Source organism: Diplotaxodon limnothrissa, linkage group LG18 (assembly GCF_057381915.1).
Source record: "Diplotaxodon limnothrissa isolate DT_005_m linkage group LG18, D_limnothrissa_male_GT1.1, whole genome shotgun sequence".
NCBI classification, from domain to species: domain Eukaryota; kingdom Metazoa; phylum Chordata; class Actinopteri; order Cichliformes; family Cichlidae; genus Diplotaxodon; species Diplotaxodon limnothrissa.
The window spans coordinates 14,323,135-14,343,258 of record NC_140613.1 but is presented as its reverse complement, the minus strand read 5'-3'; the positions used below and the strand labels follow the sequence as shown (position 1 = coordinate 14,343,258).

The window sequence follows — 20,124 nt, the reverse complement described above, 5'->3', positions numbered from 1 at the left end:
TCTAGTTTCAGTCGAGAGTGCAGGAAATGGCAGCCACAACGATTTCTGTTGAGCAGGACCAGTTCTGCTGTTCAGTGTGCCTGGAGGTGTTAAGAGACCCAGTGACGATCCCCTGTGGACACAGCTACTGCCTGGAGTGCATTGAAGACTACTGGAACAGGGCGAAGCAGAAAGGTCAGTGGAGCTGTCCTCAGTGCAGGCAGGTGTTCAACCCGAGACCTCTCCTGAGCAGGAACACTGTTCTGGGTGAACTGGTGGAAAAGCTTCAGAAAACCGGATTTCAGGCCGAAAGTCAACAATCCAGCAAACCAGAGGAGGTGAAATGCACTTCATGTACGGTGAGAAAAAGCAAAGCCGTGAAGTCATGCCTTATGTGCGTAGGGTCGTACTGCGCCTCTCACCTGAAAGCCCACGAAGAACGCTTTCGTGGAAAGGGACATAAGCTGATCCCACCTTCGGATCAGCTGAAAGAGAAGCTGTGCCCCCAGCACGATAAGTTACTGAGGCTGTACTGTCACAATGACCAGCACTGTGTGTGCTCGCAGTGTGTTAAAGAGAGCCATAAGGGCCATGAAACTGTCTCCGTGGTGGACGAGAGGGCAAAACAGCAGGTGGGTTTGAGCATTTTTCTTTTTTTTGCCATCTTTTCTGAGTGGATTTGAAATTCAAAATGTGCACTTGACCTTCTATTGGCTTTCTAAGACCTTTATTTAGACAGAGAGCTTTTACTGGCAGCACAAATTTGGATTTTAAGGGGAAACTTGTCAAGATTTACATATCAAATCAGTACTTAGGGATAGTACTCCTCAGTCTGTAGAGGTAAGTGTTAAAGCCAGAGAGAGCCAGATGAGGAATGAGAAAGAAAGAAAAACCGACCAATTAGAGGCTGTTACCTGTTAGGCTGCTTGTTGAATATTTTCCTTTTTTCCAGATAAGGTCATGTGTACAGTCTATGATGTAAGCTCAAAAAACTCTTAATCGACATTTTTTGGAAAGCTGAGTTTTGCTGCCAGACCTGTTGAATCAAGGAATCACTTAAAACATATGAAGTAGACTAAGATTGTCTTTAAAGCAACACAAGAAAAGATGAGAACAAAGTCACTGATATGTGTCACTCTGGAAAAGGCTACAAAGTCACAGTGATAGCCATTATATACAAATGAAGAAAACTCAGCATTGAAAATATTGAACACAAGCAGAGTAACGTGTGCTTTGGTCCTGCTGCTGTATCTTGGCTGGAAGACCAAAGGCCTCCTACTGTACTGCCATCCTTTGATTTTTGAAATCAAAACTTTCCACCGTGAAATGCAGCCGCGAAAAATTATTCGCCTAAGCGGCACAGGGGACTGCTCCATGTGATTGATATTCATCTTTTGTATTCTCTTAGAAAAAACTCCAGGAGACCTCTTTGAAGTCTGTGCAGAAACTGAAGGAGAGTGAGAAGGAACTACGATACGTAATCAGATACATCAAGGTGAGTGTATTTCCTCTCCGGGAGCTTTAAAATGTGTCTTTGTCAAAAGTGCAGTTCCAGTGAATCCAGGGGACCAAAAGAGGAAACTTTTATCTTCCACAGCACTCCACGGAGGCTGCACAGGAGGAGAGTGAGAGGATTTTCTCCAAGCTGATCCGATCCATTGAGAAACAGAACAGCGAGGTGAAGGAGCTGATCAGAGTCCAGGGCAAAGCAGCCGTCAGTCAGGCTGAGGAGGAGCTGGAGAAGATACAGAAGGAGATGGCCGAGCTCAAGAGGACCGGCGCTGAGCTGGAGAAGCTCTCTCACACTGAAGACCACATCCACTTTCTTCAGGTGTGAAACTGAAGTTTGAACTAAAAATGTGGGAAAGATTGACTTTTGTTTTTAATCTAACCACAAGTCTCTCTTATAAGGGAAAGGTTCAAAGCTTTTTGATATACTTTGCTGATTTGGGGCCCTGAGGCCAGAAAGGGGTTTTATAAATACACATTCTGCTCAGTTTAGTGTTCACTTACCTCTTTTGGCTTTGGATGGTGAGGGAAATCCTAATCAGGCAGAAGACAGTGAGGTTATTTCCCATTTTACTAACGTCTAGATAATTTACTTTCACTGTTCCTCTTAAAAATTACTGAAATTAATCACATCTAAAACTAAGTACACTGTAATTTCTATATTTACTTATGAAGTGAGATTTAACTGAGGATGATAAATAATCCAAATGACACGTGTGCTATCAGCTTTAGCTACTAACACTAAAGTTCATTCAGCGTCTGTTGAAGTGTTTCCAGGATCTCCAGAATCAAGGACAAATCTGAAACTTAGCATGAGAAAAACTGAAGTGAAAACTCAAATTACAAACTTTAAAATTCAGAAGTTGCAGAGTTGCAGTGAACTTCAGTCACACATCATTTGGCAAAGGCACTTTGTAAGGTCCCTTCCCAGAAAGACTCCTGTATGTTTACTGATGCAGAACTATGGAAAAGGTCAAACCTGCCGACTTATGCTTGTCGTCTTATGACCCTGCTTTCCCCTATTTGGATCCATGTTAACCTGAGTAATGTTTGAACTGCAGCCAAATGGCCTATTTATCAAACACATCCAAAGTATTCAGCACGATAATATATTTAAATGTTTTGTCTCCTTTTAATCCTTTTTATTAAATTAAAAATAAATAAATAAAACTTGCTCTTTAATTATGGTCTGGGCTGTAAGCGATTCACCACAACTGTTCTGCGAGCCTTCCTGGTTTATTTACACCTGCTGCATTTGTATTCAAATTAGGGCTGTGCGATATGACCAAAATCTCATATCCCGATATAAGAATTATATCGTCCGATGACGATATAAATCACAAAAATGTAACATTTTCTGTAAATTCTGTGAATCTCGGGCAGCTCGGGAAGTGTTTCCAGCTGCGCGTGATGTACCTGGAGTCGAGTGTTTTAACAGATGACTGAAACGATACATTTTTAGACATAAGTTGTAACGACCGTTTTCTTTGAGTATTTATTACACGGCGCGCTGCGGGGAAAAGCCTGTTCTAACGATTGACTCTAAGGTTTATTTTTTAGCACATGGCGGATCTTTTTTTACTTCTCATCCGTAAATAATCTGCTCTTTCACGTGATTCAGTTTATTTTGAAAAGTCTCAACAGGATCCTGAGCTTTATTGTGAAAGGTTTATATGGAAAATAAACAAGCGGACACACGATAGTGTTACCATCATTGTTGCTAATGCATAAAAACAGGCTCGTCCGTCCACAGTGTGGTTATATTAAATATAAGAGAAAGAGAACTTTAAGAAATTAATATAGCCACTACAGTGACCGTCAAAACGATGAAAAAAAAAAAAAAATTGCCGTAAACAGTTGTGGTCATCCGATATATATTGTTATATCCAACAGCCCTAATTCAAATGCTGTTGTGTTGAATGTTTTTGCAGAAGTGCAAGTCTCTTCACTTCCCTACAAAGCCCGTGGAGATGCCCAGCACTGATGCGCTTCATTATTTGATGTATAAAACCACGAAAGGGGCGCTGGTTAACCTGAAGGACAATCTGGATGATACACTTCAAAAAGAATTCTCCAAAATATCTGAAAAGGGTAAGTAGTGACGTAAATGTACCCTTTACTTCACTTCTCATTGCAACACACGATTTACAAAGAAACCCCAACACCTTTATTTTCTAATTTACATTTTCAGTCACTTTACTGAAAGAAAGCAGCAGTAAGAACAACTCTGAAAAGGCTAAAGGTGAGATTTACTAAACCTCACACACAAAAGCAACTTAGAAAACTGTCACTTAAATTTAATTTAACCCTTTATCCTCTAAATCTAACAGTTAAAGACGCTGACATACCCTACAACTCAGAACCAAAGACGAGAGCTGATTTTCTTCAATGTGAGTACGATCATTTACAAATCATACCACCATCAAATACAGTCATCTGTAGCACACGCTCATCTTCTGTCCAGATTACAACGATATAATCCTGGACCCGAACACTGCCAACTCTTACTTGTGCTTCTCTGACGGGCAACGAGCCGTGACCACACGCGCCGACCCGCAGCCCTACGCGGACCACCCAGACCGCTTCACCAGCTGGGCACAGGTGCTGTGTAAGGCCGGGATGGCTGGACGCTGCTACTGGGAGATCGAGTGGACCGGAAACGGAGGGGTTTCCGTCGGCGTGTGCTACAAGAACATGAGCCGGGCCGGAGGAGGGAGCGAGTGCAAGCTGGGGCACAACTCTAAATCGTGGAGCCTGGACTGCTCACCCACAGCCTGCTCATTTCAGCACAATAAGGAGAGCATGACTCTCAGTGCCCAGTGTGCTAGCAGAATAGGAGTGTATCTAGATTTCAGAGGTGGGACTTTATCCTTCTTTAATGTTTCTGATGCAATGGTTCTGCTTCACAAAGAGAAGATCACATTCACGCAGCCTCTATACCCTGGATTCTGGGTGGGGCTGGGCTCCACTTTGAAGCTGTGCTCAATTTAACATGTGAAGACAGGCAGAATAATTCATTTCAGTGAGAATGAGGAAACTGAGGCAGATGTTTGTGCTCAAAGATTTGCTTTTCTTTTTATTAACCACACACCCGCAGCAGCAACAACACTTTGGTGGAGCAGGTGAAGGGCTGGAGGAGCTTAGATCTTATTGAAGGCAGCAACATCGACACTCTGGATCTACAGAGGAAGAAAGAATTGAATGCAAAGTCAGTTATTGCAACATATTTATGCTATTAAGATTTAATGTAATGAAAGCCATTATTTAAATAAAGTTGTTTTACTGATTAACTTACAAAACTGGTAAAAGATGCTTTTTGTGATGAGTGAGTGAGAAGTCTTCACTAAATGTTTACTGCAATATATGATTTCTTGCACCAATGATTAAAAAGTAAAATGAATTTGATTCATATCTCAGAGCAGAATAAAAGATAACGACTAGATTCATGAATGGAGAGTTAGGAGTCCATAAAGAGGAAGAAACCACCTCTTTAATAAACAAAAACAAACCTATCTATATATAGATAATCTTATTACAAAGGATGTAAGCATTTTTGGAGAAACAATATTTGTCTGGTGAAAGGAGGGAACCATTTCTAATCTGAACACTGGCATGTAAAACTCTCGTCCAGCTGCATTGTGACAACTGTTGCATAAATGTAAGTTAAAACATGGCTCAACACCACAAACTGTTTACACCTCTGTGATTGTTACTTACATAGTCCTCAAACTTGGTGATCTCCTCTTCCAGGATGTCTGTGCCAACTTTATCGTCCTCAACCACACAGCTGATCTGCAGCTTCTTGATGCCATAGCCGACTGGCACCAGCTTGGAAGCTCCCCACAGGAGCCCGTCCATCTGCACCGAGCGCACACACTCCTCCAGCTTAGCCATATCCGTCTCATCGTCCCACTAAACACACACAAGAAGGGGAGAGACACAAATACCAATCGGGTTCAATGACACAGCTCACATTACAGTTAAAATGTATCGCTTAAAAGTTTTTAAAAAATTTTTTCCTCTTCAACAATCATTACTATTACAGACTAGTCAGTTTTTCAGGATTTACCAGAAAAAAAAACCCAAAAAAACCCCCCAAAACCCTTAACCACGAATAAAATGTATCAAATTAAAATTTTAAAGAAAAACTTGCACATGTGAAAATCTTTTATGCTTCGATAGATACTAGGGGTGCAACGATACACAAAATTCACGGTTCGGTTCGATACTTTGGTGTCACGGTTCGATATTTTTTCGATACAAAAAAAAATGTTCGTGCCTTTTTAATTTGTCATTTATTAAAATTATAAGGCAAGGCAAGTTTATTTGTATAGCACAATTCAACAACAAGGTGATTCAAAGTGCTTTACAGAGACATTAGAAACAAGAACAAATAAAAAGCATGATTTAAAATTGATTAAAACAAGCAAATAAACTAACTAATTAACAAACAAACAAAACAGTATATAAAATCAAAACAGATAAAATCAGAATAGATAAAATCAGTAGTTAAATGTAAGTTTTGAAATTTAAGCTTAAAGTGTGGATTTGGTGCTTTATTCAAATGCAGCTGAGAACAGGTGAGTCTTCAACCTGGATTTAAATAAACTGAGTGTTTCAGCTGATCTGAGGCTTTCTGGGAGTTTGTTCCAGATATAAGGAGCATAAAAGCTGAATGCAGCTTCTCCGTGTCTGGTTCTGACTCTGGGAACTGATAAAAGACCGGATCCAGATGACCTGAGGGATCTGGATGGTTCATACTGGGTCAGGAGGTCATTGATGTATTTTGGTCCTAAACCATTCAAAGCTTTATAGGCCAGCATCAGAACTTTAAAGTCTATCCTCTGACGGACAGGTAGCCAGTGTAAGGACCTCAGAGCTGGACTGATGTGGTCCACTTTTTTGGTCTTAGTGAGGACTCGAGCAGCAGAGTTCTGAATGAGCTGTAGTTGTCTGACTGATTTTTTAGGTAGACCTGTAAAGATGCTGTTACAGTAATCAAGCCTACTAAAGATGAATGCATGGACTAGTTTTTCCAGGTCCTGTTGAGACATCAGATCTTTTATCCTTGATATATTCTTGAGGTGATAGTAAGCTGACTTTGTTATTGTCTTAATGTGTTTTTCTAAGTTTAGGTCTGCATCCATCACTACACCCAAATTTCTCGCCTGGTTTGTGGTTTTTAGATGTATAGATTGAAGTTCTCTGGTGACCTGTAATCATTTTTCTTTGGCGCCAAAGACTATTACCTCAGTTTTGTTTTTGTTTAGCTGGAGAAAATTGTGGCACAACCAGTCATTGATTTCCTCAATGCATTTACCAAGAGCCTGTACAGGGCCTCGGTCTCCTGGTGACATTGTGATATATATTTGTGTGTCATCTGCATAGCTGTGATAGTTTATTTTGTTGTTGTTTATAATCTGTGCCAGTGGGAGCATGTAGATGTTAAACAGAAGGGGTCCCAAGATGGAACCTTGGGGAACTCCACATGTGATACTTGTCTGCTCAGATGTGAAGTTACCTATTGATACAAAGTATTTCCTGTTTTCTACGTATGTTTTGAACCAGTTTAGTACAGTTCCTGAAAGACCTGTCCAGTTCTCCAGTCGTTTGAGTAATATGTTATGGTCAACTGTATCAAATGCTGCACTGAGATCCAGTAAAACTAGGACTGACATTTTTCCACTGTCTGTATTCAGACATATGTCATTAAACACTTTGGTCAGAGCGGTTTCAGTGCTGTGGTTCTGTCTAAAACCTGACTGGAAGGCATCGTAGCAATTATTCTGTTTTAAGAAGTAACTGAGCTGTTGAGAAACTGCTTTTTCAATGATCTTACTTAAAAACGGGAGATTTGAGATCGGCCTGTAGTTGTTCATTTGTGTCTTGTCAAGATTGTCCTTTTTCAGTATAGGTTTGATTACAGCAGTTTTTAGTGATTCTGGAAACACACCTGATAATAAAGAAAAGTTGACGATCTGTAACAGGTCTGACTCTAAAGTCTTTGAGACCTTTTTGAAAAAACTTGTTGGCAGGACATCTAAACAGCAGGAGGAGGAGTTCAGTTTACCTAAGATGTCCTCCAGGTCTTTGCTGTTAATAGGTTGAAACTGTTTCATGGTGTTTAAACAGTTTTTTGGTGGACACAGTACATATCCTGGATCTGCTGTTGATGTACCAATTGCTTGTCTAATTTTTTGGATTTTTTCAGTGAAGAATTTGGCAAAGTCATTGCAGGCCATGGTCGAATGAAGTTCAGCTGCCACTGACACAGGAGGGTTTGTTAGCCTGTCAACTGTAGAAAATAAGACCCGAGCATTATGGCTGTTTTTAGTGATGATGTCAGAGAAGTAGGACCTCCTTGCATTCCTCAGTTGTAAATTATAATTGTGAAGTTTCTCTTTATAAATGTCATAATGAACCTGGAGGTTTGTTTTTCTCCATCTGCGCTCAGCTTTCCTACACTCTCTTTTTTCTTTTTTCACCAGTGTGGAGTTTCTCCATGGAGACTTTTTCCTTCCAGAGATAACCTTCACCTTAATGGGAGCAATAGTGTCCATTACATTTAACATGTTAGCATTGAAGCTATTGATGAGCTCATTGACTGACCCTCTGGGCAGGTCAGGTGTTAATGGGAAGACCTGGTTAAAAATTGCACTACTGTGTTCAGTTATACACCGTTTTGTGATCACTGTTGTTGAGATATTTGTGTGGGCTGAGATTTTACTTTCAAAGAAAACACAGTAATGATCAGACAGGCCCACATCAGACACAGTAACCTTTGAAATGCTCAGGCCTTTGGAGATCAGTAGGTCAAGAGTGTGTCCTCTATTATGTGTGGCCTCTGTTACATGCTGAGTCAGCCCAAAGTTGCCCAGAGTGTTACTCAGGTCTTTAGTCCCTTTGTCCTGAGGGTTGTCCACATGAATGTTAAAATCCCCAGCAATAATTACACAGTCAAAATCAACACAGATCACAGACAGCAGTTCACTGAGGTCATTAAAAAAGTCTGTGCAGTATTTGGGAGGCCTGTAAACATTAAGAAACACAACTTTGGATGGGGCCTTCAGCTGTAAAGCCACATATTCAAAAGACTGAAAACTTCCAGGAGATAGCTGCTTACATTGAAATGATTCATTAAATAAGACAAAATATATATTTTAACTCAAAAGTACAGTTTTTAAATTTAACCCTAACCCTTGTGCGTGTTTTTTATTTTGACAGCGAATGCGCACCTGCGGACCACTTATGTGCAGCCCTGGTTATTTAGCTTGTCATATTACAGCCACAGAAATTATTTTGTCCATGAAACCATAAAGCTGCACTTTCTTTTTGCCTTATAGTCTGATTTGTCATAACTTTTCCGTTTTGTGGTAAGCTTTTCTTTGGCTGTCACTTCTTCACCCTGACCTGTCTTATTTGGCTCAGCAGAACTAAAATATATATCTGTCTGTGAAGGTTCTCAGTCATCCAGGTCATCGTAGTCAAATATATATCCTGCTGCTTTTACACATGCACTCACATAAGCTCAGCGATTCTCTGCGCGATCAACCTCTCACATGTTTAAGCTTGCTGCAGGAGATTTCACTTGTCATGTTTGCATAGTAAGCTAACGATTAATAAGACGATGTCAGAGGAATTGGTGCACAAATTATCATCACTCACCAATCAGTGCTGTCGCTCTCTATGCACAGTTCGCACGATTGCAAAGTGAAAGCAAAAAAACAAGCGCAAATTCAAACGCGATTTCAATATTTCACATATTGACAGTGGCTCACCGATGCCAATGACATAATAACCCAGCTACATTTCTGAAAGAATGCAAAAGCATTGACATATATTTTTCCTTCCTACAATAGCCCGACGGGCAGGGCAGAGATAGATTTTGGTAGCCCGACTGAAAAAAAAAAATCGCTAGCTCCAGGACGTCGGGCTAGCGATATTGCAAGCCCTGTATCTGATTGAGGAATCACTCATCTTTGGAAAAGAGAGTTTATTACAGAGAAATGTCTCTTTCCAAAATAAAAGCTATACTATCCGCTTCTTCTGGGCTATATTCTCAGCAGCATAAGGAGAATCATGTGCTAACAGCTGTCTAAATGACTCGGCTAAAGTTAGTAGCATGCTTGTTGTTTTGGTCTTTGCACTAGGATGATGTCGGCGTAAATGTGCAGTCATATTCGTTGTGTTCCCACTAGTGCTTTCAGGTTAATCTCGTTGAAATGACCTTAACGCCACAACACGGCAAATCTCCGTTAACGAGCTACCGCTGATCGCCCCGTGCATGGGGCTAGACGGCCAACACGTTAACGAGCTAACTGCGCTAACACACTAGTTCCCACCCATGTAATTGAGCATTGCGTGGCACATCCAACATACTGTTTTACTTTAGTCCATGACTCGCTTACCTTCAGGGTCATACGTCACATGAAAACCAAAATAATTCCAAACGCCAGATCTGAATGAGGGTGGGGGAGGTCCATGTGTCTTGCTAGCTTGCCCTGCGCTCTTCCTTCTGACTATGCTGTCTGTGTTGAGCGCTCAGTGGATCTGCGCTCGACAGTGCAGCCTAGGCGGAGTAGTCGAACACAGATTCACTGAGCGCTCAACACAGACAGCATCGTCGGAAGGAAAGTTGATAAAATAAATTACAAATGTTGTATTGTTCGATACATATGCGTACCGAACCGAAAGCACTGTATCGAACGGTTCAATATCGATACGAATATCGTTGCACCCCTAATAGATACTTACAGGTTTGACATCCAGCAGGATGGATGACTTAGCAATGAGAGCTGGTTTCTTTGCCTTCTTGGCTGCGTAGGCCTCCAAGCGCTCCTGCTTTATACGTTCTGCCTCCTCATCTTCCTCGTCGCTGCCAAACAAGTCTATGTCATCATCGTCACCATTTATCACTTTTTCCTGTTTGACTGGAGCAACCTGGACAATGCAGATGGAAAAAAGGGAATAGATGGTGTATTTTACAAATAGTCTTTCTAGTGCGTGACTCAAAACATCACAGTGAAAGGCATGAAGGAAAGGAACTTCAATTGATTATATGAAATAAGGAAGGGGCGCAGGTACAAGACATTTGAATAAAAATACAATCAAACAACCAGACAAGGACAAGGACACACACACACACACACGACAGAAGATTAAAGAAATGACTTCAAATCAAAACCAAAAGTGTGATCTGCCAGTGTACACGTTTCCCTTTTGATTAACATCAAAACTTGAATTCAAGTACAGAGAAGATTTGTAGGACCCCCCGAAAGACGTCTGTTTTAGAAGCTATGAACATCCCACAGCATCTACCTTTGCAGCAGGGATGGCTGCTGGTGTTGGGCTCTTCTCCAGCACAGCCACTCTGGACTCTAGCTTCTGCAGGGTTGCCCTCATCTCAACCACCACTACACAAGCAAACACAAAGTCAAAGTCAAATACATGCATTTGCCACTTGGGGGCAGCAAAAACGAGCTTACAAATAAGGGTACATCTCAAGCTGGTATGTATAGGTTATCAGGGTTGACTTTGACACATTCAAATCTGTTTGTGCTGGTTTACGATCCCTCATCAGCCTCTCCACATTTTGCTTTGAACTTCTCCACAGTTTCCTACATTTTTGTAACAGTAATAGCCAAATTGATTGTTTACCACCATTCATCATGGGTGTGTACACCCTGCAGACAGATGTATGCATGTAAGAAAAGACTGAACCTGTCAAGATGATTAAGTAAACCCTTTAAATAGATTTGCACTAAACAGTTTTTTTTTTTGGGTGATTCAGATTCCAGACACCTTTAAGGTCAACCTGATACTGGTTTTGGCCGATTTTGATCATGAAAGCTACAAACTGAGAATCTGCTCAACCACGGGGTTTATTTGTTTAAGAAGAAAAAAAAAAAAAAAAAAAAAAAGTTTCTTTAAAAGAAATCAGTAGTTTTAATTTCATGGAATTAAACTTTTGACTTTGTGTCCTGATCAATCTGCTCATTAACATCACTGCAATAAACAGACAAACTACAACTGTTGTGGTCTGCGTCGTAGCAATGTGCACACTTGTGTACAGGCAAACATCTGGGTGCAGCAGCTTGGCGCACTGATGTATCAAGGCTCACTGTCCTGACAGATAAGCTGCAAACCTAACTGAAGGAACACCAAAAAAACCTCATCTTGAAACTGTGCAACACGTCTGACTGCCGCCCTGCAATATTTTACTACAAGCAGCTCTTTTATAATGTCATGTTTTATTTCGATAAAATCTTGAACATGTGTATTATAGTTTAAGCACAAACCTTTGTGCAGGGTCTGGTTCTCCAGCTCCAGGCTCTTCATGCGTGAAACCAGCTCCTGGTCTCCTGCATGTGAGGATGACTGCGGGAAGAACACCACAAATTAACACCAAGAGTCACACTGCAGGACAGCAAACACAGCAACAAATGCATTAACGCACAGGTCAAGAACAAACCCAAGGCTGATGTGAAAAAGCAAGCAAAACCAAAAAACATGCAGGGGTAAAAAAAAAAAGATTTAAACACAAAACACTGATTAGAAATCAACTCCATCTCCAATGAATTTTGAAGCAGAACAAGATTGCTTCTTTCCGAGTCAGATTGATAGTAATTCATCATTAGCCTCCAGCCTGTTAACAAAGAGATTGAAAGCAAACTGCTTTAAAATGGGGAACAGAAATACAACACTCGCCAAAAAACAAACAAAAACAAAACAAAATAAAGAAAAAAAAAAGAAAAAAAAAAAATCCCAAAACAAGTTTATGGTGACTGACAGTATAATGAGAGCTCTCTTTTCCTTTAAATTGTCATCTGCCTTTTTAACCTTCTGCTTCCAGTCTTTAACAAAGCTGGGAGGCTGATACTGACCTTATCCAACTCGAACTCTCAGAAAACAGTTTGCTTCCAAGAATCATTAGCAGTTTGATCAAAACTGATAATCACAACTATAATCATAACACAATGTCTAGAATAAATGAAATCAGCTTTATTAGAAGCAGTCTAAATCAATTATATTGACAGACATAGAAAAGGAAGCTGGATGGCGAGAGGTGGTGGAACAGGATGAGATACCATGATGTCGTGATGAATAACACACTCCAGGTCAGGCAGCAGCAGACGCAGCCAGCATTGCTGTCTCATTCATGCAGCATTTCCAGCATTGCCTGAGCAGCAAAGCTGTGCGACCGACTTACGTTTCTGTGCCGCCGTTTCTGCTGGCGACCTTTGGCCTGCTGCACGCCAGTTATCACCAGCACCCGGTGATGTAAAGGGTAAATGAGGGGGGAAACATGAAAACAACAGGAAAAGTAGAAGATGTAGGTACAAAGAGATCAATATTTTACAATTTATTGGGATACTACTGTCAACTGGTGCTCATATTTACATGCACGAAAGAATAAAAGCAGACCAACTACAGGTTGTCCTCCTTGCTCCCCCCATGAAAATAAGTTCTTATAAACCTCACCTTAAACCAAAGAAATAGTCTTGTCCTTTCCCCCCCACTGAAACTAAAGTCTGTGTCATTTTTCCATTACTGGTCCTCAAACAATCTTTGTATTACAGTGAAAGAAGTTACCATATTTGTAAGTAACAACTGTAGCCTGGTGATAACCAAAATAGTTCATTTTAATCTTGATCACTAACATTAGATTTTTAAGAAGGAATCTCGTATTAATAAAGGAGAGGAGGAACAATTACAACAATTACGTGCAAGACCCGTTTTTGAAACGACACCAACGTATACTGCTAGCAAAACATTAAAAACCACTGATGATGATTATGATTATTATAAAACAAAAACTGGTACTACACGGCATGTGAATGCTCAATATGGACTGCACAAAATGTTGCCATTTACACTTCAATTCCACATTATGACACGGTGAACATCTGCAGTTCATGCACAATGTGGTACTCACTCTACATTTTCCTAGTGGATTTAGCAATGTCCTGCATGATGGCATCATCTCACCTAACCCGCAGGCACGTGTGGGAAAAGAGCTAATGAAGTAGAAGCAGTCAAAGACAAAGCAGTGTGCAGGACTGACAAAAGTGGGGCGACTGGTTTAATAAAGGCTTCCCCCCCCCCCTCCCTTTTCCTTCTGTAAAATAGAGGCAAACCTTACACCCTCCCACCCAAAAAACAAAAACACCCCCCACACACACAAAACTTGTCTTATCTATTTGCATTTGATGTAGCAATACAAAAGTTACAGACTCTGGGAGCAGACCTGAGGGTACATGAGCCTGGCACGATGGCCTAACCAGCAGCTCATGCTGCCGATGTAATCCCCCACACACTTGTGTCCTGAGACGTGACCTTTCATTTAAACTTTTTCCAACCTGATTCAATAAAATGCACTGACATGTCTACCTGTGGAGCCCTCAAGCAACATCAGTTGTAGAGATCTATAAATAACTCTGCACATAAAATCAAGACTATCTGCATGTGGTTCTTTTCATTGTTTTCCCAGCATTATATAGAAACTCCAAGAACTGCTGCAGCAGCCCTGAGAAGATAAGACAGCTGCCAAACCACCTGACCCTCTTGCTAGTACAAGCCACTTCTAAATCGAGAGGCTTAACTCACATGCACACAGCTGCTCCAGGCTGCCATGAGCTGTGACAGAAGATGATGTAACTACTGCCTGAATCAACAGGACACTGTCTAAAAGGGAGCTGCGCTGCCACCGACAGGAGGGCATGAACCAAAAGAGTCAGGCAGAATAGCTCTGAGTAAAGACTACAGATTAAAACCCTCTAAAAGTGTTTAGCATTTAAGAAATGGATTGATGAAGTTTCTGTACCTGCTGCGTGGCAGGTCCGTTGACTCCCTCGTAGAAACGCTTTTCTGCCTCATCGTAGCGGTTTTTGTCAAACCAGATGCTTTCTGTGGTAAGGCAGATCAGTCCACTCATGTTAGTACTGAAAAAGAATAAGAATTCATGAGAGATTTAGCAATTCAACAGAACAGTTTGATAATTTATATGCAAACCACGAGACAAGAATTTTAGGCGTTATAGCCAAACTGCTGAGACGGAAAGCAACGTAACAACTTTGACAGCCGTTCGATTGATTTTGCTGTATTACAGGTTACAACAGCAGGAACTACAGGTGAAGTTTGACACTGCAGTTAGTTTCTCCCCAATGCTTTCAGCTACAGCTGTAAGATGACAACAAATGAATGGTTAAATGAAACCTATGATTTACCCCTGTCACATTCAGCTCGTGAATTACTGCAGCAGTCAGTCATCAGTCTACACACTCACACAAACAGAGTTGCCTGATCTGCAGAGTCTGGATTACTGAACAAAAGGCTAGTCACTGCCTGCCAACAACCCCCCCTGACTACACATACCATTACCCTTGAAAGGGGAGAACTGTATACAACTAACTTGGGCATTCCTTTGTAGTCGACACCTGACAGTTACAATTGAAGAGTCAAACAGGAAAAAAAAAGAAAAGCACAGGCATTGCAAATCCATGCAGCACACGTCTTAATGAAATGAAGCATTTCCATTATGAGAATAAGTTTAATGCTAATTATCTCCTGTTGTAAGTCACATGTGAGAAAGTCCCAACCTGGCCACCCCGACATCGTCTGGACTCCATGTGTGAAAACAAATATGTACAGGCACACAAGGGTCAGAAAGGTGGGTTTTTTTTAATGTTCCGAATCTAAAAATAAGCGTAACACTAGCAGCTGGTAAATAAGAGGGTTGGGAAAAGCAACTGTGGCATTTTTACTGGATTGAACAAACTTTGAATAACCCCATATTAACATACGTTGGTTCCATATGCAGTACATGTCCACCTGCCCTCAACACACGTAAGTTCAACCAGAAGGTCTATGTATGGGGAGAAAAAAAAAAAAAAAAAAAAAAAAAAAAAACCAAAAAAAAAAAAAACCACACACAGGTAGAAGTCAGCATAAACAGCCAACACACAGAAAAAAAAAAAAGAAAAGAAAAAAAAAGAAGTGTTAAATGAGCCAAAAAGCACACGTCACATCTCACTCCATGACAGAGGTGTCATACTTGTCCCGTTTGGGCTTGCTTTCCGTCTCAGAGATGCCCCTCTTCCTTGGGTGTGGTCCCCTGCTACCTTTGCCCCCCTGCTCTGTCTCAGAGGAGGTGCGATTGCGGCCTTTGCCAATCTGACGGTGGGGCGTACCGGAGGCCTTCACTGTGGTGACAGAGGGTCCTTGACCCTGCAGGTGACTTTGATTGGGTCTGGAGTGATAGAGCAAGAATCCTCTGGTGTTTGGGCTCCGGGGAGAGGACGACAGCAGTCCGCCACTCTCAACCTGATCGTGAATATTGCGGTTGTACCACACTGCCTCTGCCTGCAAACCCTGCAGCACGGGGCTTTGACCATACGAGCCACTCGCCTCCACTGAGGAGCTCAACCATTCCTCTTCAGCCCCAGAGCTCTCCGACTGGGACAGACGCGTGTGACGACGCAGCCTCCCAAACTGGACGTTGTCTCCACTAATGATGCCCCTCTCCAGGGCGGGAACACTACCCTGCCTGAAGGTTCCCATAGGTACAGCGTTCTGAGGGGCTCTGCTTTGCTGATGATTTTGACAAGACTGATCCATTTCTTTACTTGCTTGTCTTTTTTGGATTGTTTGGAGAGAAAAGAAGCAACAGGTGGAAACTAGAGCCATTAGTTCAGCGTGAAGGTGGTACTGCACTCACACTCACTGGTTAGTCAATAGTTTATTTACATAAGATTTGATGAATAAATGTTTATGAAATAATGCAGAGAAAGGTTACAAAATAGACTTTCATCTCACACCGGACAAGCCATGCCAAAACAAACCAGACCCAACTTCAGGTTAGGTTTTGCTTACAGTATTTCCCTCGTGTCCATTTCAAATCAAGTTGTTTATTATCATTTAAGGTGTAAAAATTAAAATAAAGACAGATATGCTGTAAAACTAGAAAAAGGCCACTCCCGTTAGATACAGCAGGACAAGAAAACACTGTTTATGCCTTAACTAAGACAAAACAGTCATTTTAACTCAGTTTGTAGCTCACCTTTGCTTTGGCATGATGGGGATAAAGTACAGTGCCTATTGCAAAATTGGATATTGAAATAATTCACTGTTTACTCAGAATTCATTCCTAAGACATCAAAACAAACAGACAAACTTGCAGTCACATGGCAGGTGTTCAGTGATCGGCCACAAAATTAAAACCATTGGCAGGTAAAAAAATGAATTAAACAGATCACCTGCTTGCAGTGCATTGGCACACTGGGTTTGGCATTCAAGTAGATGTTACTTTTACTTTTCAACCAAGGACACCCTGCCAAATAACAATGACAGTCCCAGCACAATGCACACTACTCTGGAAAGGCTTGAGGAACAATAGAAAACCCAAGGTTTTCTACTTGGGCTCAAACTTAAAGCTAAACACATCACCTACAGGATGTGTTGAAACAAGCCTAAATCATGAGAACCTCCACCTTAAAAAGACTTTGAAGCCGCTGCCAGACTGTGTGGACAAAGTAGCTCTGGATAGAGCCGGTTTTAATATTGTGGCTGATTATTGTAGTCTCATTTGACAGTTTATTAGGTACATCTTCTTAAAACAAGTACAGATTTAACCTTTTCAAGACATTTTCAATGGTTAGCCATCATTTTGAAGGATGTAGTTTGATCTAAAACAATTCGTTCTGACAGTACTCTCTGCACTCACTTTTCAAACAAAAACCACAAACATGCACGAACTTTTCAATGCTAATGTCTTTGAGCTTTGCACGAAATAAGGGGGGGAAATGATCTACAAGACAAACTAATTAGTGAATATTGAGTCGCTGACAAAAATACTAGAAACATGTTTAAGAAAAAAAAATGTATAAATAAATCAGTTCCAAACTGTCAAATGAGTGTTAACTACTTTAATTATCACCAGAATGCAAAATCCAGTGCATGTGTTAAAGTATTAGTTGAAAAGTAGCCTCAACATCGACACTCACCTTGTTAACTAGAATACGAAGCTAATGTGCAACAGAGAAACAAGAGAGCCTCTGAAATTCAATTTAATATTAAAAACCTTTGTGATAAAGCTACAGAAGTGCCAAAAGGATAGGGGGAACCCAAAAGAAAAGTACAATTCACGAGCAACAGAAGTCTCTAACTGTGATGCATTTCTAATCAAAGTAGCAGTAACGACCGTAAATATCACTGATGGCTTACGCCGGTTGCTTGCACTCTCTGACATTAGCCAAAGTTTCTCACAGTACCACCAACTTGTAGTTCAGCTGACCACGTGGCGTTAAAAAAAACCCTTTAATTTCCGAATAAGTTGCAGAGTTAACAATCATCTTACTTTTTAAAAAATGTTCCACATGTGAAAAAATACAACTTTAATGTACTTACTGTTGGTTTAATTCGACGTTTTATGACTAAGAAGAAGTCCTTTAGCGTGCCGCCTCGCCTGTAATCCGACGGTAGAAGAGGACTCACATTAACAGGCACCCTCTATTCTTCAGTGGCGGAGGGGGGAGGACGTTAGCGTTTTAACGACTTTAACGATATTTTAAACGCTTATCTAACATTTATATAAAATAACATAAGTCAAAAACAAGAAATAAAACATGCTGCAAGTTTACTAATTCTCACAATAAAGGGAATTCACTTTTTAGCTAACATTAAAGCACAAAATTGGTAGAATCCATTTTGCTCAAAGACTTCATTACCCATGAACCTCCAGGAACTGCATAGCAGAATACGTTAGCTGTCAGCGGTCTCAGTTTACTGATGTTTTGGCAGGCTGTGCCGCCTTCCTCAGCACATTATCTTTTATATTACTTTAAAAAGGTATGCAGGTCTCCCCACCCCCTCTCCTGTTTATAAATAAATAAATAAATAAATAAATAAAAGCAAAAATAACTCAAACGAATTAGCCAAATATATTTTCTTGACCTTCTCCATCACCTAGAAAATATATAATATACAACAGTATAGACTTAGATTATTATTATTATTATTATTATTATTATTATTATTATTATTATTATTATTATTATTATTATTGAGATAAATGCTGGGTCACATTGTATTTTTTTTGTTGATCTTTATTTAATATATTCTACTTTTTAAGCTACTGTGTTATAGATTGTGTCTAATTTGGTAAACAAAGGAATTTTCCAACATTTGCTGTAAATAAATTATATCTTATTTTATTTATTGTTTTATTTTTTTGAGCAACGTTAAAATAATTTTACACTCCCTACAGGTGAGCTTTTCCACAGTTTGATTAAAAGAACTGAAGTTTATTATACTGACTTGTAATAATAATAATAATAACCCCCCCTCTGTCTGGAGTAGAACTCAAGCCAATGAACTCAGTTGCTTTTTGGAGTCTTAGTCCTCAGTTATCCTGGTGAACCAAAATATCACTGTTGGAAGAGAATCAGCATTCAAGATGCTGTATATAGCTCAGGCTGATTAAATACAAATGAACTCTTTCATGTGTTTTTGACCTTCATTCCTCTTTGATCTCATATGTTCCTGGATGCTGTCCAACAATATTACTTCGCTGACTGCCTAATCTGTTCTTCTGTCATCAAACCTCCTCCTGTCCTAGTTTCGTGTTACTTCCAGTACTTGTGATGTCAGTTGATGATTTTTGCATTATTTATGTTCCATATTCAAGCTGCACAGCAAGTGTCTGCTGGGGTCTGCTGCTTCATACAGCTGGCCACAACATTAAATCCACTGACAAGTGAAATCAATGGCACTAAGTGTAAGTTAAGATCTGAGTGATTTTGATAAAGGTCTACTTGTGATGGCTATAACTGGGTCACATCTTCAAAACAACAGGTTTAGTGGAAGTGCTCCCAGTGTGCAGCAGTTAGCATTTTCCAGAAGTCAGCAGCTGAAGCAGTGACAGGATCACGGACACCCAAGGCTCAGTGATGTGTGTGGGGAAGGAAGGCTGGCTCGTGTCCCCATGCTGACTACACACACTGCCTACAGTGAGCATGTGAGCATCACTGAGCGATGAAAGAAGCTGGTCTGATGAATCACATTTTGTTTTACACGCCAAGCTGAGTAAGCATTGTTCACGAGGGGGAAGAAACAGCAGCTGGACTAACTATATGGGAAGAGGCAACACTTAAGAGGCAGCACGATGCTCTGCTGGTGCTCATATGAATGTTACTTTGTCACCGACAATATCTTGATCAGCATTCCCCCACAGTAGTGGCCTCACTAATTAGGATAATGTCCTGTTACACTGCAAACATTACTCAGAATGGTTTGAATATGACAGAGAGTTCAAGGACTTAGCCTCCAAATTCCCCAGATCACAGTAATGATTAATCTTCTGTCGGATGTGACACAAGTTTTGTTCTTCGAGGCCCAATTTTGCTACTTACAGGACTTAAAGCTGCAGGAGGGAAAAAAACAATATGTGAATGTTAACCCTCTGATGCATAGTGGTCACTGGAGTGGACAGCTACTAAAACGTACATATCTCTTTAATGCATTGGTTTCTATGGTGGAACTGCATATTAGCCTCTAGAGTGCTCTCTGCTGCCATGCTCCATTGAGGTCAATTCAGTGTTCAGTTAGTGCAACTGCAAGTAAATTTCCTCTGAATCAAAG

At 40.6% G+C, this 20,124-nt stretch overlaps 2 protein-coding genes across 5 annotated transcripts; one reads left to right on the top strand and one right to left on the bottom strand.

The window, feature by feature from the left end:
• The first annotated feature begins 25 nt into the window (after positions 1-25).
• On the top strand, positions 26-4,659 carry LOC146613273 (E3 ubiquitin/ISG15 ligase TRIM25-like). The gene is made up of 7 exons (XM_085377641.1): positions 26-611; positions 1,388-1,474; positions 1,577-1,810; positions 3,420-3,579; positions 3,680-3,730; positions 3,819-3,878; positions 3,953-4,659. Exons 1-7 carry the CDS (start codon positions 27-29, stop codon positions 4,477-4,479), a joined length of 1,704 nt encoding a protein of 567 aa, XP_085233767.1. The 5' UTR covers position 26; the 3' UTR covers positions 4,480-4,659.
• Positions 4,511-17,964, bottom strand: eef1da (eukaryotic translation elongation factor 1 delta a (guanine nucleotide exchange protein)). Of its 4 annotated transcripts, XM_085377636.1 has the most exons (11): positions 17,893-17,964; positions 17,490-17,510; positions 16,547-16,581; positions 15,542-16,120; positions 14,312-14,429; positions 12,698-12,736; positions 11,787-11,865; positions 10,807-10,901; positions 10,243-10,428; positions 5,206-5,400; positions 4,511-4,667 (listed from the first exon to the last, which is right to left on the bottom strand). In XM_085377636.1, the coding sequence occupies exons 3-11, from the start codon at positions 16,558-16,560 to the stop codon at positions 4,629-4,631; spliced, it is 1,344 nt and encodes a 447-aa protein (XP_085233762.1). In that variant the 5' UTR covers positions 16,561-16,581; positions 17,490-17,510; positions 17,893-17,964; the 3' UTR covers positions 4,511-4,628. The 4 variants fall into 4 exon arrangements, with proteins under 4 accessions (XP_085233762.1, XP_085233766.1, XP_085233763.1 ...); XM_085377640.1 differs by lacking the exon at positions 12,698-12,736; XM_085377637.1 differs by lacking the exon at positions 16,547-16,581.
• Positions 17,965-20,124: the final 2,160 nt, after the last annotated feature.